Raw genomic sequence first — 24,149 nt, forward strand, 5'->3', positions numbered from 1 at the left:
CACCAGTCTTGCGCCCAGGCACACCAGCACAGCGAGACCCCCGGCAGCCCCATGTCAGCCCCGGGGCCCCACAGGGAACGTAGCTGGAGGGATAGCTGTGGAAATGGGGCGGCATCACCGGAGGAAGAGGAGCGAGCCTGTCACTGGGAAAGCAGGGCAGCCGGGGAACAAGGCTGAGACAGAAAGGAAAGGACACGAGGGCAGGGAGGACAAGTCACTGGGCAACTGCTGCACCGTTTCCACATCTCCACCGACGGTGGAGAGGTACTGCCACGCACATCACGTGTACCCGTAACGGCATTCAAACACATCCTTGCAGGTGAACACAGGGTTCAATGCTTTGGTAGGTGTGATCAGCTCCTGGTGAACCTCTGTCCGAATTCTGCCCGCGGGGGTGTCGGTACCTTCTCCCTTCTCACATCCGAGCCGCACCTCTGAACTTCATTTTACCCGGGAGGCACCTCTGGCGTTTTATTTCAACACAGGAAATGGGCATATTCTGTTTCAGAAAATATAATGTTGTTTGCTTCCACTTTCATTGCAGCAAACTGCGTGCTAGTGGCCAAATCCTTCAGATTCCAGGAAACCGATTCCCATAGCCCCGCTTTCCGCCCAGTTGACTTCAGGTAGGAGCAATTCATCTGTCAGCGGCGCTGGAACCATCACAGAGTTACCACACCGGTTAGCGAGGCACGGGGCGGGGGGGGAGCATAATTAAGACAGCTTCCCGTTTTCGCCCAGCAAGCCTGAGCCGCCAGCTTGGTGCAGCTGAGACGAATCTGAATTTCTAAAATCAATTTCTGCCTCCGAGGTGCCACTAGCAGTCACCGGGCGGCAAAGTTCTCCTCCTCCTTTTCTTGCGCTCAAGAGCGTTAAAAAATAGGAAAGGTCAAACCGGTGTCGAGAATTAGAGCTTAAAATGAGCCTTCGCTGCCAAAATTGCTCTCTCGGGCAGTAAATACGCCGTTTTCGTTACCCGTGCCTTCTGGGCGCGCTGGAGCGATGCGGGTTGCAAAGCACTGAGGAGAAACGCCACGATCACTGTCACAGCAGCAGTGTTTGAGAACAGACGCGGCACGCGAGGCTTCTCCCCCGCGTCGCCACACGCCACGGGTGTCTGAACAAACCGCTTACAATAAACAAGAAAACACAAACACGGGGGGGGCATTTTGCAGCCGCGGGGCCTTCCCTCAGCAGGCGCCGGAGGCTCGGCGATCGCCACCACCGCCACCAACGGCGGCCAAGGCGCCCTCGGGCCGGCCCCGCGCACCGGGACGCGCCACCGGCAGCCGGGACACGCGTGCCACGGCTCTCCGCGCCGCCACGCACGGGGATCCCACTTGCCCCCGCGCCGTCCGGTGTCCCTCCGCCGGCTCCCTCCGCCGCCGGGACGCGCCCCGCGGCGGGGGGGGCGGGGCCAGCGGCGGGTGCCGCCCGCTGTCGCTACGGCGACGAGGCAGAGCGGCTCGGCGGTTGCGGGCGGCTGGTGAGTGAGTGGGTGGGTGGACGGCGGCCCCAGGGCCCCACGCCGGTGAAGGAGCCGGCGGCTGAGGCTGGAGCAGGGGCGACCCGGGGTCCGTCGTCCCGCCCGCCAAGAGGACGGCGTCTCGGGGTGGGCCGGGTCACCCGTGGGCTTTTCCCGCTGCCCGCCCGCCGGGCTCGGGAGCTGTGGGGGGATCAGGGCGTGTGGAGCCGGGGATCCCGCCTGCTTTGGCTCCGGTCGAGGCCCAGGCCTCGACAGCCTGACGCGTTCGGGGTCAGCGAGGGGAGGCCAGGCCTTACTGACGAGAATCGGGGTGAAGCTGGCAGGCCGGGCGGCCTTGAATTTCACAGCCGAGGCAAGCGAGGGGACACCTGCGCTGCCCTTCCCACCGTGCGCGCGGATGTCCAATGTCCTCGGGTGAAACTCAGACGGGCGCTTGTGGAAGCTGGGGGTGGTGGGGAGGCGCTGGGAGATGGGCAGGCTGTGCTCCTGCCGGACGCTGCCCAAGGCTGGAGGCTGGCAAGTCCGGCGGCAGCTGGTCTCGCTGAAACCCTTTTACTGCCCCGAAACTCGCTCTTGCCGCTCGTTGTGCTGCGGCAGGAGGTTTCGCCAGGGTGGGAAGAGGTAACCGTGCTGGCTCGGGGATGTTGGAACACGCCTGAGAACGTTGGTGCGGGTCATTTGGTTTGAAACCAGAGCTGGTTTGGAGCAAAGCGAGGGAAGATACTTCCAGCAAACTGGAGTTCCTGCTCTTTCGTGTGCCCCATCCTGAACGCCCAATACAAAGAAGTGGCACAACGTATTAGACTTTTGAGGAGACTTTTTTTAAAAATTTATTGAAGCCGGTATATTTTAAAGTACAAATATTTATTGTCAGTGTTGTTAACTTCTTACTTGCAGCTGAGCATTCATGCTTTTAAATAACAGCTGCTCTTTGATTAGAGTAATGGATTTGTAGTTAATCTCAAGAACTGGATCCACCTGTCATGGAACCTGATTACTGTCAGCTTTAGTAACCTACAGGCACTATGAAGAAGGTTCTTGTAGCAACAATTTGTTGATTTGTGGTTGTTGGTGTGTTTTTAAAAAAAAAAAACTTGAAAAGCTTGTGTCAGGATACGTTCTGTACTGTGCAGTGCTGCCAGGTGTGGTCCTTGGGAGTAGTACCATGCTATGTGAGCGGTTCTGGTGATTTCAACAGCTGCTGTAAACAGGTTGGTGAAATTCGGTTGTAAGTTTTGTTTGTCTGTGTGGGAGGTCTTTATTGGGTCATGTATCCTAGTTTGTATTTTAATTTGAGAGCAGCTTATTTAGCATGCAAATGTAAAACTTTTGGTAAAGTACAGCAGAAATGCAGATTATTTCCTGTTATTCGTTACATTTTGAGATGTAATTCGGACATGTAAAATAATTTAAAGTTGTTGCTAGTGCTTAAATTAAAATGCCAGTAATATAGTAAAAGTGAAAGTTTGCTTAAATTACTTAGTACTTGTTTAGATTCTTTAAACTTGCACAAATTACTATATTCTTTCAAGCTATTGTATTTTGTCCTCTATTTGTCCCCTGCTTTAATCCTTTGTTAATCCTGTGTGAAGAGATTATGGGCAGTATGTCATTAAGAGTATAAAACAAGCTGTTGTTTACAGTAGGATTTCTCTTTTCAGTTTGGCAGCTGGCTATTATGACAATTTTAAATTTTAGAGCTTCATATCACTGAGGAAATAATATCATACAAGCTTTAGGATGGGAAAGGCCACTTCAGAGGCTTGATTAACCATAAAAGCTCGGTTGAGCCCTTGCTGTTCCCCAGGTTGGTACTAAAGAGAAAACTGAACTGCAAATTGGGAAAAAATAGAGACCACAGAGAAAAAATTGTTCACCTGAGCTGAGTACCTGTGGTGCAAAGTACAAAGTGTGCAGAAGCCTGTTGTAGTGAAATGTGAATCTCTGGAGCGTTTATATTCCAGCTCATCATGCTCTGTAATTCCAGTAAGACCGAAAGGAGCCCCTGACCCTGGTGTCACACCAGGCTGATAAACGCAAGTGCTTGGCAGCCTCATTTATTCTAGTGTTGGTCGATGGCGGCAGTGAGAGCCTTGCAGGATCCAGTGCTGTACTTCTTGGTCAGCAAACCTCCGGCACCCTCCAGCATTTCTTATGGACTGCTGCGTGCCGTGGCATTGCTGCAAAATTGACTGTTTAGCTGTCCACGGAACTCTATAAATTTTTTTAGATAGTTCTGTATGAAGGATGAAATCTCTGAAGTGTTGGAGAAGAGCTTAGAGTCAAGTGTGAAACCTGCAGTCGTTTTGTTCTAGTACATTTGGTTAGTTTTCAGTTGATGATGTCTCACTGTAAGAGTTTCCCTGTTTGCCTTTTGTGTTAACTGTGAGTGACCAAGACAACTCATGATTTCATGAGGGCCATTAGCGGAATGGCCTAGTGTGCATCAGTGTGGCGGTGAATATGTGCAGTATGTGTGATGGTACATAGATATTGTTGTCATGGTACGTAGTTTTCACACCTGGTTTTGTGCATTTCCATAGAGCGATTTTGACACTTCCGTTTGACTATTGAAGGAATGTGCTGACATTTCTCTGCTTTAATTGATAGTGTTTTCATACCCTAAAAATTACAGTGTTCAGCAGAAAAGGAGTAAGGCAATAAAATACATTACAGAACAGTTGTGTCTGTGATGTGTTACATTACATCGGACTTCTGGAGGGAAGAAACGCTTTATGTGATACTGTTTCAAGTGCACATGCTGAAGTAATAGGACTGGACAAAAGGAATAATTGTAAAAGCATGTGATTAATTTATACTCCAAAAATTACTTGGAAAGCTGATAGGATTTAGGTACCAAAATTGGAGGACTTAAAGGTCAAAACTTGAGGTTTGTGTCTAGATCTGTGTCTGTTTATTGCAAATAGAGGTTTTCGTCTTGGTATTTTGGTTCGCTTCGTTAGACAGCAAAAGGTTGGGCATGAAATGCATACGAGTTCTCCAACTTTTTAATGTATGTAACTCTAGGAGTTCAGGCTAGGGTTATCTTTGGTAGATATTGCTGAATCCCCTCTGAAAACTGTGCCTTAATGTACAGTGATATTTGTTGAAACAGAGAAACACAGGCACCCAAATCCTGTTACATTGAATTTCACTCGATGTTATATGCCTGTGTATACCTATGCACAAAATGCATACACAGCTGATCATTGCTGATCCTTTAGATGCAGGTGCTATGTTTTAAAATGTGTATTAGAATACTTTCAGAAAGTTTTTGTTGTTTTTTTAATATATGTATAAAACTAACTTGATAACTTGCAAGATATGTATGTAGTATGTATCTTAACTTGGCATAAACACTTGATCATCTGCTTATTACTGGAATCCACAAATAGTCTTGTTGAAGAAATGGCATTATTCAAGGCATTAAAGACTACAGTACATGTAGGCACTTTGGGGAATAAGATATAAAGCTGAATCCCAAGAAAAACAATAGGCTTAAATATGTGAAAGTCTAGTCTAAAACCCAGTCGTCATTTGAATTGTCTATGATTGTTACTTTTTGTTAAATCGGCTTTTTAGCTTTGTTATAGAATATGCTGTTAACCAGTGATCTTATTTTACTGTAGCGATGACCGGGGGGGGGGGTGGGGGGATAAAATCTTCTTTATATTTTTCACTGCCAAACTGGTGGTTGTCTGGTGCAAAGGTTAGAAATCGAGATGTCCACTAGGTCACTTGTAACTGTCATCTTGACAGCTGGTGTAAGATTCCTCCCTGGTAACAGAAGCAACAGGGAGTAATGAGGTGCACCTTATGACTTCTGCAAGGAAGCAGCACTTTGAGTAACAGCTTAGTAACATCGGTGTATTGTCCAGGCAGATGTTTCCCTTACACAGCAGGCTAGTCTACTCGGGAATGCTGCGTTCACGCTCATAAGAGGCCAATTTTATTGCTGAATTTTGCCAGGCTTGTAAATCTCAGGCCTGAGGCTTGTTACCAGCTGAATTTGAGTTCCTTAATCTGTTTGGACAGCCTTAGCAGCCTGTAGCTAATTCTGGCATAAGGATAAGGACAACAGAGTTGCATGCTGAATGCTGCATCTCTTATAGAGGTAGGCTGACAGTGGATGCCAGTTGATTTGAGCTTTATTTTGCATTTTCAGACAGCAGAGGCAAAAGTTTGAAATAATGCTGGAATTTGGTTAGCAGTCAATGGTTTGTTTGTGTTTAAGCATTTGGGTTACGGTGAGTAAACGATATAGCAATTGCTTGTTAGTTTTTCCTAGGCCTGCATAAATATGTGGATGACTACTGTGAGCTTGTGTAAGTGCCTTAACATCAGTTTTTAGGATTGTGTCTAGCAGCTGGTGCTGAGGTTGGAATTAGGGTTTGTGCACAAGACCTATGGCCTTCATCTGAAGCGTTGGTGACAGATAGCATCCTTTATAATGAAAGCTAGGGTTCAGATTTAAATTGGGATCAGGATTCAAATTAAGGTTTACATATATTCAAAGATGAAAATTCAACATTGTTTAGTCTGAATTCTTTTCCAAATGACAATTCAGATCTAGTCTTCCATACCAATGCACATAAGCTCCATACTTCTCTCTGCAGGCTTTGTAAAACTCAGCACTAAACTCTTCAGCCGTTACTGTGTCTAATCCTAACATGGCTACAGACTAAGAATTCTGTGAACTTCAGAGCAAGATATCCAGGTACGTTTACAAACAACTCGATTTACCTTGGTGAAGAATGCAGCTTCTTCACCTCCTTTCCTCACTAACTTTAAGCATAGCAAGCCTGCTTGCACTACCAATCCAAAACACAGCATTTGGACGCTAGGTTTACTATAGCAACTTGTGCGAAATTTGGCTTCTTCTGTCTGTTTTCCCCAACTTCAGCCCTGCCTTTGTTACAGATTGGGAACCTGCCGCTCTCTGCAAATTAAGAATAAGGAGTTCCACCAGAGAACAGCACCCTTAAACTCACTTCTCTGGTTCTAGGGAATTAGGACAGTAATCTTGACTCTCCAGGCCCTGCTTACTCTAACCCTAATCCTATACTAGGCACCTTCTGTGGTTTGAAGGATTTAAAGGAACTAGTTGTATTGAAGGACTCTATTTAAAGAACACATGCAGATCTGGGGGTTGTTATTGTTAGATAGAAATAATAGTGTCTCTTTCCTAAAATACTGTAAAATTACATATTTCCTTATTCTTTTTTTTTTTTCTTCCTAAGGATCTATGTGAGAATGGCCGTGTTCTTCTGTCTTTTAAACTTTATGTCTGGATCTCAAAGTAGCTGTAATTTGGAGGAGACTAGTGAATATCCCGCTCTGTTATGAGAAGACATTCACTAACATAAAACAGTCTGGAAGAAGATTTCTCCAAGAAGATCAAAGAGCATAGAATCCTTTAATAAAACAGAAGGCATTTAGAATTTCGTAAGTGTTTAGTTGTCCAGGTCTTTAAAAAAAAAAAATGAACCGTTACACAATCATGAAACAATTAGGTGATGGCACCTATGGCAGTGTGTTGATGGGGAAGAGCAACGAGTCAGGAGAACTTGTGGCTATCAAAAGGTATGTGACATCTAAATTCAGTAAAAATACTTGCAAAAGCTTAAAGATTTTTACTTTTAGCTTTATTGTTGTCTGACATCTGTGTAGAAGAGAAAAAAATGTCCCTTTTTAAGGAAATTAATGTAACAAAATTAATTTTTTTAATTAAGATGCTTAGCAAGGTGATTGTGGCTCAGACTTCAGCTAACAGATCAATAGAGGGACACATCAGTTTGTATAAGTTACTGATTTATCTTGGCTTATAAAATTGCATGCTGCTTTTGTTCAGTTAAACACGCTTCCTTCTAACAATGTTGTTAGGCTAACACCAAAGGAAAAGGAAAACTGAACTTGCAGTTGATTAATTAGGGAGTTTGTTTATATAAATTGTGAGAAACCCCATCTTAATGGGTGGATCTGAAATACCTTTCCACCACCTCCCCAATCTTTTTAGGTACTGCATTAATTTTCAGATACTGCTACAATGATAAACACTAGGTGACAATCTGGTCAGGTAAATAAAGGCTATCTCCTTGGATCTAATAAAGTTATGTTGTGTGTACTTATCAGTGTTGTCATACTTGTCTGAAAATATTATTACAAAACAACAAAAATTGGACTAGAAGAGGGGGGAAGTTCTCCTTGTATTCTTGCAAGCAGGGTGTAAAGCGTAAATTGAAATACCAGAAACTGTATGTTGCTGAGATTTTTTTTCTTCATTTATGGATTAATCTCCATGGATTATGGAGAAAGATAATTGTAATATAACTGACTGTTGTTTTAAGAATTTATGAGAATTTCATGTTTCTCCATGTACTGCTAGTACTGTTACCTAAGTTAATAATGTTAATGTAAGCTAAAAAACAAAAATCAGCATTTGTTTATCTTTTTTTTTTTTTTTTAGGCAAAGGGAACAACATTTTGTGGGAAGTGTTTTTCATTCTCATGATTTCAGGATTTGGAATTCTTTCGTGTGGTTTTTAAGTTTGGGATTTGTGGGGGGACAGTTTTAGTTGAATATGTGTTTATTTTAAATTAAAATCTTGGGTTTAAATCATTCACTCTAGGTGTTAGAAATTACAGAAACACAGCAAATAACATTACATTCACAACCCTATCCCAAGATCTGAGCAACACTGAATATCCATGTTTGTATCTACTCAAGGCTTACAAATAAATGTATTACACTGTTATATATAACGATTAGTTTAGAGACTATTGTCTGTACGTATGTTGCTTAAAAGAAATGAAACCATTTGTATTTGGTATTTGGTAGCTTGGAACAGGTTTGTAAAATGACTGATCAAGTCGGATGCTTAATGATAATGTTAAGCAGTCGAGGTACTTTGCAGATTTCAAAAATACAATTTTCTTGTTTTCCTAAAATGTGCAACTTAGACACAAATATTTTTTTTTCTGGTTTGAAACATGCACGTTTTATGTGCAGCATCACTGTTGCTTTCCTTGTTATTAAGAACACAGTTCAAATGATACAAAGGGATTTTGTCCCCCCCATGTTTTTTATAAATACTTGGGGTGTCGTGGTCTCTTTGGCTAACTACTCCTCTGAAATATGTTTGCAGTGATTAATCCTCAAACACTTCAGCAATTCTGAGTTGAGTTTGTTTTTAGTTATGTTGGTGATGGGTATTCTAGAATGTTTTGAGTTCAAAATACAGCTAATGCTACAATTGGAAACTAACATGTTTAGATGTTTTTTGTTCTAAAAGCATTCTGTACTGTTCACTGAAAATACTTTTATCTTGGACTTGTATTTCAGAATGAAAAGAAAGTTCTATTCATGGGATGAATGTATGAATTTGAGAGAAGTCAAGGTAAAGCGCTGAACATACCACCCTTAAAAATAAGTGTCTGGTTAGGTTTGCATGAAGGAAAAGGACATGTACAATGTTCAAGCATAAGGCCAAATGCTGTGAACTCTTTAAATGGGGGTGGCAGATTCCACAAAGCCATGGGCTGCTGGCACTCCTAGAGCTTCTGCTGCTTTGTGGAATATCCCGCTATTCTCAAGCAGCGGCCATGTCTTATAGCCAAGCCTCTTGTCTTTGAGAAAAGATAAATTGATTTTGTCTGTGCTTCTGTGTTTTACCATCCTGCTTTTTCAGTCTGCTGGCAGATTTCTAGGTGTATAGCCAGTCCTGGTGTCTTGTATGTGGGGCATTTGTAGAAAGCACTGGCAGTTCTGGCTAGCCAAATTATAGAATAACACTTGAAATCGTGGGCTTAAATTCCAAGTCATCCCATGTTTCAGGCATCTGATTTTCTGTATATACAAAGCTCCATCACAAAGGAGGTGGGTATCCATAATTTAGATTTAACTTACTGGAGATTGCACATAATCAGTATCTCCAGAAAGAACACCTGAAAAAGAATCCTTGGTTGTGAAAATTTCTTAGCACAAAAATTGCTGTGTTCTCCTGTTCAGTTCTGTGAGGAAGAGCTGTTACAGCTTCAGAAATGCCTTTCATTGTAGGGAATTAGGTTTTTGTGTTAATCTTCACCTCAGCTATGATGTAATCCCTAGAAACAGAAGTTTTAAACTACTATTAATATCGTTGCTGCTTTTATTTTGAAATTAATTTAACATGCTGTTTTGTTGTTCTTTGAAACAGAGATTACAAGATAAATACAGACTGTCAGATGGGCATGTTTCATAAAGTCTGTGCTAGAAACTTTTACATGTTAAAAATTTAGTTCTGATAAGGAATCAAAGTCACTGAGTTATCTGAAGCCATGTTTTGCTCTATTACAGTCGCTGAAGAAGCTAAATCATGCCAATGTAATAAAATTGAAAGAAGTCATACGAGAAAATGACCACCTTTACTTTGTATTTGAATACATGAAGGAAAATCTTTATCAGTTAATGAAGGACAGGTATGTCTTTTTCACAGAACAATTAACGTGCTATCATGCTTCAGTTAGTGATTCTTACGCTATCTTGAAGAACGCATTGGAATTTCTGGTTTTGGCTCTTCTTGCAGCCCCACTGATGCGCAGGAGTTGCTGCATCTGCTTATCTGAGGGTAGAATTCTGCATTGCTGCGCATTACGATGTTGCATATTGTAATGCTTTTGGAAATAAGTTTGTTCAGTTGTCAACGCGATCGTTTGCATGTCTTTGGTGTGTAGAGCCATGAGAGAAATTCCAAACACTTTTTTTTTTTTTCCTTTATTAGCCTTCACTTTAATGTATGAAGGATTGGATAAACACTGTTCGTTCTGCTTTTGCTCATGGATTTGGCTCAAGGTGGGGATGGCCATCTGCATGCATGCATGCTTATAAGGGACCTGTATACGGACAAACTGTGTGATGTTGCAATCTTGGACAAACAGTACCTAGCAAGGCTTGCAAGGTGGACTTTGGAACAGGACCTGCCTTTTCAATAACATTTTTCTTTGCTGAATGCTTTTGCCTTTAGTGTGTGTTTCCTTCAGACATAGTCATGTGCCTTTATCTCCCAACGTGCAAAGCTCTTTGACTGGCATCCTGAGATAGCTGCTAGCGATGTTAGCACGATGTTACCCTGCAGCTGAGCCGCACTGCTCTCAGTCGGGGTTCCCTCAGGGGTACGGCTGGGTGACACACCTACCACAGTGCTGTGCTGGGCGGTCTCTTCCTTCCTACATTACTGTGCATTCCTTGTTCGTCTGGTCAAGCATGCTGCTGGCCAGCCAGCTTCTGCAGAGGGATCAGATCATGAACCTCTCTGCAGCACTGGAAATGAGTGAAATTAAGGCCTGGCAGCAAGCGAGTTTTGAGGTGAGAGCTAGTTGCCTCTGTCTTACTTTGTGCACAAGACTTGACGGGTCTGTTTTCATCTGTTCATGATGTGTTGTGCAAAATGAAGAAACACATATGTTCTGAAAATACATTGTTTTTTTAATTATGTGAAGTTGTTAATCTGTTTCTTCACAGAAACAAGTTGTTCCCGGAGTCAGTCATCAGAAACATGATGTATCAGATACTACAAGGGCTAGCTTTTATCCATAAGCACGGTAGGTTTCATACTAGAGTTTAACTGTGTAGCACTTTTGTAAAATATAAGATAATGCACAGTAATAACATGAATAAAAATATCTAGCAAAAGCTAGTAATTATCTCTAATGAAAATTATTCTCAACCCTTTCAAGTATGGTGCATTTTTAAAACATACTTGAAGTTACACTTTGTTTTACTATAATCAGATTTTCCTCTTTCTTTTTAAAAGCATTGGTTATTGTTCATACCCTGTTTAGTACTTTTTTCTGCCTTAGTTACCAGATGAATAAACAAACTAAAGAAACTTGTATGCTGTGCTATACTGTGCGTTTCTGTTTCCTCAAAAAGGTCTATTTAAGGAGCATTGATACTTTACAGATGGCAGATTCTCCTGCCTTGAGATACTATAACTGATACCCTACATCTAAAAAAATATGAAAATAACTTGTTCACTAAGAAATTCAAACAGTCTCCTTATCAAATACAACCTGGATTTAAATATTTTAGGAGATGGGACTTTTATTTAGACTGTGCTTGTAATTCTTTCCCTTGGTCGAGGAGGACTGTGTGAGGGATCACTTAAGTGATCTAGACGTCCACAAATCCATGGGCCCCGATGGAATGCACCCACGAGTGCTGAGAGAGCTGGCGGATGTCATTGCTGAGCCACTCTCCATCATCTTTGAGAGGTCCTGGAGGACAGGAGAGGTGCCCGAGGACTGGAGAAAGGCCAGTGTCACTCCAGTCTTCAAAAAGGGCAAGAAGGAGGGCCCAGGGAACTACAGGCCGGTCAGCCTCACCTCCATCCTGGGAAAGGTGATGGAGCAGCTTATCCTGGAGGCCATCATCAAGCAAGTGGAAGAAAAGAAGGTTATCAGGAGTAGTCAGCATGGATTCACCAAGGGGAAATCATGACTGACCAATCTAATAGCTTTCTACGATGACATGACTGGCTGGGTAGACGAAGGGAGAGCTGTGGATGTTGTCTACCTGGACTTCAGCAAGGCTTTCGACACAGTCTCCCATGATATCCTCCTAGGGAAGCTGAGGAAGTGTGGGCTGGATGAGTGGTCGGTGAAGTGGATAGAGAACTGGCTGAATGGCAGAACTCAGAGGGTTGTCATCAGTGGCCCTGAGTCTAGTTGGAGGCTGGTAACAAGTGGTGTCCCCCAGGGGTCAGTACTGGGCCCAGTCTTGTTCAACTTCTTCATCAACGACCTGGATGAAGAGTTAGAATGTACCCTCAGCAAGTTTGCTGATGACACCAAACTGGGAGGTGTGGTAGACACACCGGAAGGCTGTGTTGCCATTCAGCGTGACCTGGATAGGCTGGAAAGCTGGGCAGAGAGGAACCTGATGAGGTTCAACAAAGGCAAACGCAGGGTCCTGCACCTGGGGAGGAACAACCTCATGCACCAGTACAGGCTTGGGGTGGACCTGCTGGAGAGCAGCTCTGCTGAGAGGGACCTGGGTGTCCTGGTGGACGACAGGTTAACCATGAGCCAGCAGTGTGCCCTGGCTGCCAAGAAAGCCAATGGAATCCTGGGGTGCATCAAGAAGAGTGTGGCCAGCAGGACGAGGGAGGTTCTCCTTCCCCTCTACACTGCCATAGTGAGGCCCCATCTGGAGTACTGTGTCCAGTTCTGGGCTCCCCAGTTCAAGAAATATGAAGAGCTACTGGAGAGAGTCCAGCGGAGGGCTACAAGGATGATGAGGGGACTGGAACATCTCCCCTACGAGGAGAGGCTGAGGGAGCTGGGCTTGTTCAGCCTGAAGAAGAGAAGGCTGCGAGGGGACCTAATAAATGCTTATAAATATCTGAAGGGTGGGTGTCAGGAGGATGGGGCCAAGCTCTTTTCAGTGGTGCCCAGTGACAGGACAAGGGGCAATGGGCACAAACTGAGGCACAGGAAGTTCCGTCTGAACATGAGGAAGAACTTCTTCCCTCTGAGGGTGATGGAGCACTGGAACAGGCTGCCCAGGGAGGCTGTGGAGTCTCCTTCTCTGGAGATATTCAAGACCCACCTGGACAAGGTCCTGTGCAGCCTGCTGTAGGTGACCCTGCTTCGGCAGGAGCGTTGGACTAGATGACCCACAGAGGTCCCTTCCAACCCCTACTATTCTGTGATTCTGTGATTCTTATAAGAGGTGGTGTGTGCTCACAACAACAAGAAGTTTCACAGCATTTACAGAACTTTTAATGCTCACGTTTTAATATCTGTCTGCAAACTGTGTTCTGAAGTACTGGTATTAAGCTCCTTTGCATTTAAAGAAAAGTAGTAATTTACTCTCTTGCTCAACTCTTTTTATTTTGTACTCCTTCACATCACATTGGTATCTTTAAAACTTTCCGAAGACAATAAAATATTATCTGAAAATTAAATAAGAAAGAGTGTTCCCAGTGATCTCTGATTGGCTTTCGTGTACCCTGGTGAGGCCTGTTGATGAATTCACATAAATAGTTAGTTCTGTTCAGTATTATCAAATACCCAGAAATTGCCATTTTATGTCTTTCTGATCAAGATCATATACTGTTCTCTGATTATTAACATCCTCTCTTCCTTCCTCATTCCTATGTGAAATAAATGAGAAATCTAGAATTTAAGAAAAACTGCCATTTCTAAGTTACAATATTAATATTTTGTTTTGACCGTAAGTGTTTGGGAATGACGGGTATGATAAATTCGAACACATACATTTCACTGTAATAATTTCAGCCAATTTCTTACAGTAGTTGTCAGTTTCTGCATGCAGAAATCAAATGCTTTATTGTAACAAGTGAATTTTAAATTGATTTATTTTATGACAAATTGTGTGTAGCAATTAAACAGCAGAATTGATCTTAGCAAGTTAACTGCTGTCCAGATACATGGGTGCTCAAGGCAACAGCAAGCATTAAAGAAACTTTATGTGCCTGTGTTACCAATATTAGCATTCCTGAGCAGAATTTTCATATCTTTTATATATCTATGTCTGCAAATTGTTGTCACAATGAGAAATAAACTAATTAAAAAATCATTCAAGGAATTTTATAAATCAAGTAAGTGTGTCAGATGCTCAGTTTTCCATTATCCAAAACTGACAAAGCAGTTGTAGCTTTTGCAAAAGATTTCATTCTGAAATTGGTTTGTTATTTGATATAGCTGCAGTAGCCAATTCATTTTCCTTAGTGCATTAATAAAAGTTTACATTTGTTAATTTAAAAACATTTGGCATAATAATCACTGGAGGGAAAATGTGTGTGCTTGTTGGGGGAGGGTTACCGTTCTTTCATGTCGAATTAAAATTAAAAAAAAAAAAAAACCACAGGGAAAAGACACACACACACACAAACCGCTATATTCTTCCAAAACATCCCAAAGTAAATTTTGGATTACTCTAATAGAGGTTGCTGTTTAACACATTGATGACACAATAATTTGCTGTTCTTTTCTGTCTGGTCTTCTATAGGATTTTTTCATAGAGATATGAAGCCTGAAAACCTTCTCTGTATTGGACCAGAACTTGTGAAAATAGCGGATTTTGGTTTGGCTAGAGAACTAAGATCTCAGCCACCTTATACAGATTATGTTTCGACCAGGTGGTAAGTATATTAAAAAGTTAATACATTATCTTAACTAATTACCTTTTTCTTACTGTTTTAATTTATCTATTATTTCTTTTCATCCTCATAGGTACCGTGCTCCTGAAGTTTTGCTAAGATCGTCTATTTATAGCTCACCTATTGATTTGTGGGCAGTTGGCAGCATAATGGCTGAATTATACACACTAAGACCTCTTTTCCCAGGCACAAGTGAAGTAGATGAAATCTTCAAAATTTGCCAAGTATTAGGGACTCCAAAGAAGGTAAGGCTTAGAAAAACTCACACAATTGTATTTTTTTTTTAAAGTTAAATAAAATTTTTATAAAACATTGAATGTTATCTCTCTTTTGGAACATACGTATAAATTATTGTTTTTGGTAAGTTTCCTGCAGACTTAAGGTTTTCTCAGCTGTATTTCTTTTAAGCTTCCCTTAAGGCACGTAGTGCTAGTCTTTTGTGGTATATTAGCATCTGTTGTGTAGCCCTGCTCTCTTCTGATGAAAGCCAGATAAAATTGTTTTAGTTATTTAAAGCTATGCGTAGTGGAAAGAAAATCAGAAGCCTCCTAGGATTTCATTTTGCCACAGCCACTTTACTTTCTATTGCTGGAAGTGTAATTCTCCTAGGCCAGAATTTGGAGCTTGTAGAAGATACCATAAATAGGACAAATTATACTTTTCTTATGTTTAAAGCATAAAGGAAACATTTGATCTCAAACACAGATCTCTCATAAATATTATTAGCAACAAAAAGTAATGGAGGAAAAATGTGCAGTAGTTTAGAGAGGAAACAATTATTTTCAATTATTTTCTGGACAGGCTAAATACTATTTAAAATCACAAGGAAGGTTTGGGTGATGCATATAAAAATGTATGCAATTATATTTACTTCCATTAAAAAGGTATTTTAGCAAATGGATATGTGGACATGCAATAAAAGAATAAGCTTACCTTTGACATTTTGAATAAATTGAAAATAGACCATATAATATAAATATTTTTTGGAGAATAATGTAAGAGATGGCAGATGTATATCAGTACTTTATGGGCACAAACAGAACTTGGTGAAATAACTGACTGAACACTGAGTTTCTAGATCTGGAAAACCTGAGGGTGGGAGAGAAAAACAAGGGGAAGTGCAGGGTCCTGCACCTGGGGAGGAACAACCCCAAGCACCAGTACAGGCTTGAGGTGGACCTGCTGGATAGCAGCTCTGTGGAGAGGGACCTGGGTGTCCTGGTGGATGACAAGATGACCATGAGCCAGCAGTATGCCCTGGTTGCCAAGAAGGCTAATGGTGTCCTGGGGTGCATTAAGAGGAGTGTGGCCAGCAGGTCAAGGGAGGTTCTCTTCCCCCTCTACTGTGCCCTGGTGAGGCTGCATCTGGAGCACTGTGTCCAGTTCTGGGCTCACCAGTTCAAGAAAGACAAAGAACTACTGGAGTCCAGTGGAGGGCTACGAAGATGATTAGGGGACTGGAGCATCTCTTCTATGAGGAAAGGCTGAGGGAGCTGGGCTTGTTTAGCCTGAAGAGAAGGCTGAGAGGGGATCTTATAAATGCTTATAAACATCTTAAGGCTGAGTGTCAGGAGGATGGGGCCAGACTCTTTTCAGTGTCCTGTCTCATCAGCGACAGGACAAGGGGCAATGGGCACAAACTGAAGCAGAGGAAGTTCCAGCTGAACATGAGGAAGAACAACTTCCCTCTGAGGGTGACGGAGCACTGGAACAGGCTGCCCAGGGAGGTTGTGGAGTCTCCTTCTCTGGAGATATTCAAAACCTGCCTGGATGAGGTCCCATGCAACCTACTCTAGGTAACCCTGCTTTGGTGGGAGGGGTTGGACTAGATGACCCACAGAGGTCCCTTCCAACCCCTACCATTCTGTGATTCTGTGCGTGATACATTGTGGAAGTGAAAACTGAGTCTAGAGGACTAAGTGAAAATTGCTGTGATAATTGTGCATCAGAAATAATGCGTAGGATGAGCAGTATTTTAAGACGAGAGTTTTCAAACACAGATGCTAAGTTTCTTAAGCAGCTCACAAGTCTAGGATAGTAAGAACATCATTTTGATGTATATTAAGAATACCTGTCAAAGAATAAGGTACTAGCTTCTGAAACAATTCCAATGTATAGCATAAACAAGTTCTGTAAGTGCAGGGAGATCAGAGATTTTCACTGTGTGTAGCAGCAGAGCAGCACTGAGCTGACTGCTGTGGTTTTTCTCTAGCCTTGTTAAGTAATTGAACAGAAGCAAGTCACCACCGTTTACACTGTGTTGTTCCCTGACTAGCAAGTCGACTGCTTGGGAAAGCAGGGAGCATTACCAGCTGAGTATTTCAGAGAAAACTGTAACCTCTCCTAAAGACCCTAAGGGTTAGAGACGCTGTAAGCCAGTCCTCCAGGATCAGGAAGCTGTAGAATCATAGAATGGTTTGGGTTGGAAGGGACATTATAGATCATCTAGTTCCAGCCTCCTTGCCGTGGGTAGGGACACCTTCCTGGTCCAAGCAGACCAGGTTGCTGTAATTAGTTCCTTTGTGCCCCTGTCATCTGCTGGGCAGACTTGGGAATTTTATCTCCTTATGACAATGCTCAGGTATTCTTCAGGGAGATGGCTGTGTAAGAAGTGTACTTAAACATTATGATAGGAATTACGATAACAATGCGTTTGTCACAAGTGAAGTACTTTTCCACATTCTGAAAAACAAGCAGTTATTTTAATAGTCTGGTTTTGCAGATAGTTCCACAAATAGTATTTTTTTTCAGACATGCATTTTCATTTATTCCATTATCCTGCAATAAGGAATTACAGGAGTTATATCCAGAAGCTACATTCATTCCAATTTGCCTTCCTTTGTTTAAGTCCATAATACCATACTAATGACTTCTGTGAGTTTGTGTTTTTTAAATAGTGGCAGGCAACTATTTTTTTATTTATAAAATGTTGCTTTATTTATTTTATAAATAAAGCAGTAAGTTGCACCATTCAAGTACTGGCAGTGATGATGCACTTGTAGTGTGCCAATTTAATGAAAGAGCTGATGCCGACCTGAAAACAAGAGATTAATGAAATGCATTTACATTAGTTGAAGGTTGGCAATGGTACTTTAAATAATTCCAAATTCATTTTTTAAATAAATTGAAACATATTTTTCATTTTTGCATTTGTATGCTCTACCCCTGTACTTTACCAGTTCAACAAGCATCCCTTGCTACTTTGTTCTAAATTGTTCCTTTATCACTACCTCTGGCAGACAGAATCTCACCAACTCCAATAAAGGAGGGAGATGCAGTGGAGGAGGAAACAGTGAATCTTCATTAATTTAAATGAACAAATTATTCTCTGAGGTGGAATAGGAAATCACTTGAAGTCTTGAGACTTATTTTAACCAGACTTGGTTTATAATTATATTTGAGATCCTTGATTACCATAGACTATGTTAAAAGAACTAAAACTGTTGTACACAAAAAGATGAGTAATAGCTAACCTGGTGTCTTAAGAGCAAATTCTATCAAATCAGTCCAATTTACTCCTGTAGCAGTGTAACAAGCTTTGTGGTGGAGGAGAAGCACCGATATCATACATTGTCTTCAGCAAGGCTTCTGATGCTGTCTGTCCCTCATAACATTCTCATCAGCATGTGGATACAAACAAACTGCATGATAAGTACATACCTGTTCTGAAAGCCTTATTCAGAGGGTAAGCTTTACTGGTTCACATTCAAAATGAAAGATAGATTGAATAGGACTCTTGAGTGGTTCTGCATCTGATGAAATTTTAGAATTGTGTTAAAAGCCTTCTGATGGGATAGATTTTACTACTTAAGTTGGTAGATAGCAGGCTGGGAAGGATTGAGTATGTTAGAAGACAAGATTAGAATTCAGGGTTGCTTTGTAAAATTAGAAATGTAGCTTTAAAATTTCTGTAGTAGTGTGGAGAGTGCTGTACTTGGGCAGGAATAATCAGCTGCACAAATATCTGGGGATAACTATCCAACTACCACATCTGCAGAAGAGGATGGAGGAGCTATATAGTGCGCTATACATCAACAGTTTTTTGTTGCAACAAAGACAAATACCATACCAGTGTGTAGAGAAAGGAGTATTGTCCACTGATGTGTGAACTAATCTTTCTGTTCCACTTGCTTTATTGTATTCAGTTTAAAGTTTTGCCTTTCAAGAGAGAAAAATCAGAGTCCGGAGAAAAAGAATAACTTAAAAAGCCGCAACCCAGGAGTTCAATTGTTTGCATTCCTTTAGCCTGTACAAAGAAAGACTGGAAGAAAGGAGAAGAAATACACCTTCTGTATTGTATAAAAAAAATGTATAAAAAGACTGTTCCAGAGAGAAGAAAGAAATGGTTCTTCTTGATATCCATGGATGATAGCACTCTCAGCAATGGTCTTTTATTGTCATAAGAGAAACCTACTTTTTTCCAATCTTGAGGATAATTATCCTCTGGTATAGACTGTTTAGAGCAGTTGTGGAGTGCCAGAAACTGGAAGCTTTTTGAGACTAACAGCTGTCAGGAAGGGATAAGGCCATGGTCTAGATGATCTGTTGAGGTCTTTGATAATCTAGGGTTCTGTGTTCAAACAATGCATTTGGCAAGCAACGAAGGACTTCAGATTTACTTTTGGAAAGTTAAACACACATGCAAAAAAAGAAGCTTTTATCTGGTGGTTCAGGCTTTTTTCTGTTGCAGTAGTGTCTAGTTGTAATTTAATCATTTGACTGTCTTAATGATGGAGTCAGTGGTATGTTGTATAGGCTGCATTGTGGTTACCTAACCATGGTATGCCAGGTGAAAGGGCCTCGCCTCTGTGGTTCCCATAAGGTATGTTGAAGTCAGCTGTTTGAGCTCATTTCTGTGGTAGATGGGATGTTTGGTACTGCTCCTAGTACTGCTGCACTCTTTTCTCCTTCAGACAGAGTATGTCCAAGTGTGGTATCCAGAATGATGGTTCCACCTTTACCTATTTACCTACAGGAAAGCTTGAGAAGGACTAATGCTGCATTCACTGGCATTGTAATATTGTAATGGAGAATAGGAATGCCTGTTCTCCACTATATAGGAAGCAGTTACGCAGACCAAGCATGACTCAAGCTGCATAAAACTAAATTTGATCTAATACCTCAAAGATGTATAGTCTTTGTTCTTTTTTGGTACTCATTTTTCTTTCCTTTGAAACAGAGTGACTGGCCAGAAGGATACCACCTTGCTTCTGCCATGAATTTCCGTTTCCCGCAATGTGTCCCTATAAGCCTAAAAACTCTCATCCCAAATGCAAGCAATGAAGCAATACAGCTGATGAGTGATATGCTGAACTGGAATCCAAAGAAGAGACCTACAGCAAGTCAGGTCTGAGCACCTGAAAGATTAAGTATAAGACTGAATTTTCTTGCAGTGTTAAAAAATTGTAGATACAGAAACCAATTGATTGTCCTAATGCTGATGGCCAGAGATATGTCTCCTCATTTTGAACACTCTGGTGGGAATGAGACTGAGTGGGGGGGAGGGGGGGGGGGGGAAGAGAGTTCTAAACCTGGCTCAGCAGACATCATAAATTCTTTAGTTATTTCTGCAATGCTGTCTTCTGTATTGGCATGTGCTAAAACTTTCTCTGTACAGGGTGGAGAAAAGTCTGAGCTACAAGTTTCCTGAACTGTAACTATGTCAGTTCTGCCACCTGCTTTTTCCTCCCCCATCTGTACAAAGGGGGAATATTGAAAATTAAGCTTTATTTTTTGTGAAACTAGAGATGGAATGAGCTATGGATTATTTTTACCTGGAGATGGGACGTAAACTGTACTAAGTGGTAAGGAAAGAACGTTGTGAAGAACGTACCAGTAGGTCACAAAGGTCACAGTTTTTCCTCCAAGTGAATTTTAGAAAACATATTTCAAGTTCCAAAAGTGGTTACATTCTACTGATATATTTTTATATTTGTTTTAGTATTCATACCTAATGCAATATCCTATTTAGAAGATGTAAAAGGGGAATACAGTTGGGAAAGAAAAAGGACATAGTGCAAGTTATCCTAGGTGGATGTAATGTAAGTGATTCAGAAGCGGTTAAGCAGATGGTACCAAGCAAAGCAACCATTTCTCTCCAGTTTATAAAGCATATCTATGGTTACAGTCACTGAGCTCTAACTGTAATCCAGTGCTATATATCTGTACACAGAATACTGCATGGTGCTTTATGAAAGCAAATAACCAGCTTTTGCCTGAGTGAGTTGTCAAGGAAGCAGCTGCAGCAGTTGTGTAATCCACAGCCAAAAGGGAGAGTTTAATGCATATACAAAGAAACATGTACAAAGGCAGCAATTCTCAAGTGCAGCTGAGGCAAAACATCTCTGAGAACTAACAAAGAGTAGGACCCTACACTGAAGGAGTAGCAGAGCGTGTTGTTTTGACACAGGAAGAGCTGTGTTAGTAAGGTATGTCCATGCTGTGTGGCTAGCGATGGACATGAAAAGGTGAGAGAAAGAGAATGAAATACGCAGCTGCCTGAAGACAGACACTGTAGTTTCCTAATAAACACCATGAAGGCACAGCAAGCACAGTGAATGTACTTCAAGGGAAAACAAAAACAGGGAAGGCTGGTGATAAAATGAAGGAGAATCTTTGCTTGTTAGCATCCCTCTAATTGTAAGACCTATACATTAATATTAAATGGCAATCATCACACTTCTGGCTTTTTAAAACAAAAAAAAGGCTGTTCATCAAATTGCCAAAACATAGTTAGCATTGGAAACGTAATAAAGCATGTAGTAAAAGTAGTGGAGACTACCTGTTTTAACACTTAAATTTGTTACTGCATGAATATAGAATGGTGTTGAATGTAAAATGCACCTCAAAACACAGACTCCACAAACCTAGAAGTAAAGGAAGGAAAGGACAGACATGACTGCTGTAACGTGTACAAGTGGATCCACCTTCCTAAATTATATGATGGGAAGAGTTTAAAATACAGAACTGACAGCTATCAATACACATATTGATATGTTTACATATGATCTCATTATGCATCCATCTTGCATCTGTGCTGTAGACCCTGCTCAAATGCTCCTGAAACCTGCTTAGATCCTTGATGAGGTTACCAAAGTCAGTTTTTTTGAAGTAAAATTAGTATCTTATTTCATCTTCTCCAGGCTTTAAAGTACCCTTACTTTCAAGTTGGCCAAGTTTTGGGACCTCCTCCACAGTATCTGGAGAAGCAGACTCCTATGAAACCAGTTCAGCCAACAGAGCCAAAGCCGGCTTTGCCTAAACTGGAAGCTATATCCAAGCCAGAGCCTCTATCTTCGCCTGATGCGCCTGACAAAACACAGCTACAGCCGCTGTCAAAGGTTAACCACCAGCCTCTCCAGCAAATTCAGTTGCCTCAGAATACACCTAACCAGCAAGTACCAAAACAGCAACAGCCATGGGCACAACCATTTTTTCCAACTATCAATAAAAATGCATTGCCAGTAAGTTGTCTTCAATAAATACCTTTTTTGTTATTAAATTAATTACATTTTATATATTATGTTTATATGGGAATAAAAATTCTTTTATTTACAGTAAAAATAAATAAAAGTTGTTATAAAAATGTTTTTATTAAATGTTCTTACTATATTCAACCAGGCAATCCCTTGAAAATTGTCATACTTTTTATTAGAGGAAATCCAGATGGTTAATTAGGGACTAATGAAGGATATTACTGGCCACTTACTGAAATTTTACAGCAGATCAGAAGAACAGATTGCTTGTAACAACAATGTATGTTCATTTATAATAGCCTTTACTGACGTGCTTATGCAATAGCGTAGTTATGACAGCTACTGTTTATTGACCTTTGAGAAACAGTTCACAAAAATATTGTCAGTGTACAATTGAGAATTGGAAAGGGAGAACTTCTCTTGCCTCAGATGGGAAAATACCTGAGAAAGTTCATCCAATTCCTAAGCTTGTAATACTTTAACAAGTAAGATTTTTTAGAAGATTAATATTAAACTTCATTTTTTAATCTTCATTTTGCTTTCCACTTATACTCAGTGAACTACAATATAAAGTATGTTAAAAATAACAGATATTTAGAAAATACTGGAAAGCAAACTGTAGTCAGATAAAAGGACAGTTTTAAAACCTAATAATTTCATTGGAAAAGAATGTTAAGGAAAGGCCTGACCAACTTCTTTTATTTGCTGTATTTACTTTGGGGCCACAGCAATTGGCACTCCTAAACGCTGAGCGTGATTGCTGTGAATGTTCTGCACCACTGCGCGCTACTTCTTGACAGTTCATCTACCACTGTTGAGAGCATGAGTTCAGCGAGATACCAGTAGTAAAGGCTGAGCGCTGAACTGGGTCTGCAAATAGAGCATTAACTTCACTATGTCAGGTAGATTTGAGCAATTTAAGGATGACAGTCCAAAAGAGCTACACTCAGAATACCTGCCAGCATTATTGTTATATTTTGTGCTTAAAATCACTCTGAGACTAAGACCATAATAGGCACAACACAATGCGAAAAATTCCCTCAAAGTTCTTAAGCAGTAGTCAGGAAGTGAACTAGATATAAATTATAAGATTTTAGAAATTGATTGAAGCTTTTTTGTTCTCCTATTTAAAATAGAAACAAGCAGCTAGTGGCCCTCAGAATGGTGCAGTAGGTCCCAAAAGCTGCAGAAGACGATGGGGTCAGACTTTGGTAAAGGCTGTGGATAGCTGGGATGACTTGGATGACACTGAATTTGGAATATCGTGTTCAAAGAAGCCTAGCATTGCACTGTTAAAAGAAAAGAAAAACAAGGAATGTCTTTTTAGGTAAGTCCTATCATTCTAAAATCACAATTTTTTTAATAAACAGCGTCCAGTAGACTTACAGATTGATTAAGACAAATCTGCTAAAATTTAAGTCACCAAAATTCTGCGAGAATGTGAAGAGCTGTATGAGAAGACCAGCTTTGGGTGTGGTGTTGATATAGCGCCAGTAGTAGCCAAACGTAATCAAATTTGTCTTCAGGCGTTTGTCATGTTATTAAGAAACTGTGTTTTACTAAAATCAGATATACTAACTTCATTTCCTTTGTTGATTAAGTTTGGTACTAAGTTCTGTCACAGTTATCCACACCTGCTTTTATTCTGTAGTGGATGCCCTTTTTTGATCAAAGTCCCAGGTCAAACTGTCATGAGGTATGAGACTTGTCTGGTACTTTGTGGGAATAAATTCTACTGATGAAAGTAGGGTAAGAGAAGAGCGCTGTACTCTTCAGGCTAGGGTCAGGTTGTGGTGTTCTGAGCTGGAGTTGTTGGTCACATTGTTCGAACATTCTGATCTTTCAGTGTGCCAGAACCAAAACCTTCGTGCAGTTTCCAGCCAGGAGGGGAAAATAAGGTTCCAATGGGAAATGATTCTGGAAGATCAAACACATCAGCAAAACAGTACTATTTGAAACAGTCAAGATATCTACCTGGTAAGGGTAAAAGTCAATACATTTGAGGGGAAAAAAAAAAAAAGTTGT

At 41.1% G+C, this 24,149-nt stretch overlaps 1 protein-coding gene across 4 annotated transcripts in view; it reads left to right on the plus strand.

Moving 5' to 3' along the window:
• Window positions 1-1,431: 1,431 nt before the first annotated feature.
• MAK (male germ cell associated kinase) overlaps window positions 1,432-24,149 on the plus strand; it is a 36,779-nt gene continuing 14,061 nt past the window's right edge. For 2 of the 4 annotated variants that reach the window (XM_075416950.1, XM_075416952.1), the window contains exons 1-12: window positions 1,432-1,486; window positions 6,103-6,203; window positions 6,727-7,069; window positions 8,829-8,883; window positions 9,822-9,943; window positions 10,986-11,065; window positions 14,499-14,631; window positions 14,723-14,894; window positions 19,829-19,996; window positions 21,792-22,112; window positions 23,261-23,451; window positions 23,971-24,101. In XM_075416950.1, coding sequence (XP_075273065.1) covers window positions 6,969-7,069; window positions 8,829-8,883; window positions 9,822-9,943; window positions 10,986-11,065; window positions 14,499-14,631; window positions 14,723-14,894; window positions 19,829-19,996; window positions 21,792-22,112; window positions 23,261-23,451; window positions 23,971-24,101 — 1,474 coding nt within the window. In that variant the 5' untranslated portion in view covers window positions 1,432-1,486; window positions 6,103-6,203; window positions 6,727-6,968. Of the gene's footprint in view, window positions 1,487-2,635; window positions 2,698-6,102; window positions 6,204-6,726; window positions 7,070-8,828; window positions 8,884-9,821; window positions 9,944-10,985; window positions 11,066-14,498; window positions 14,632-14,722; window positions 14,895-19,828; window positions 19,997-21,791; window positions 22,113-23,260; window positions 23,452-23,970; window positions 24,102-24,149 lie in introns of those variants that run through there. The other 2 variants (XM_075416953.1, XM_075416951.1) reach the window with 2 other exon arrangements.

Source organism: Opisthocomus hoazin, chromosome 3, assembly GCF_030867145.1.
Source record: "Opisthocomus hoazin isolate bOpiHoa1 chromosome 3, bOpiHoa1.hap1, whole genome shotgun sequence".
Lineage (NCBI taxonomy): Eukaryota > Metazoa > Chordata > Aves > Opisthocomiformes > Opisthocomidae > Opisthocomus > Opisthocomus hoazin.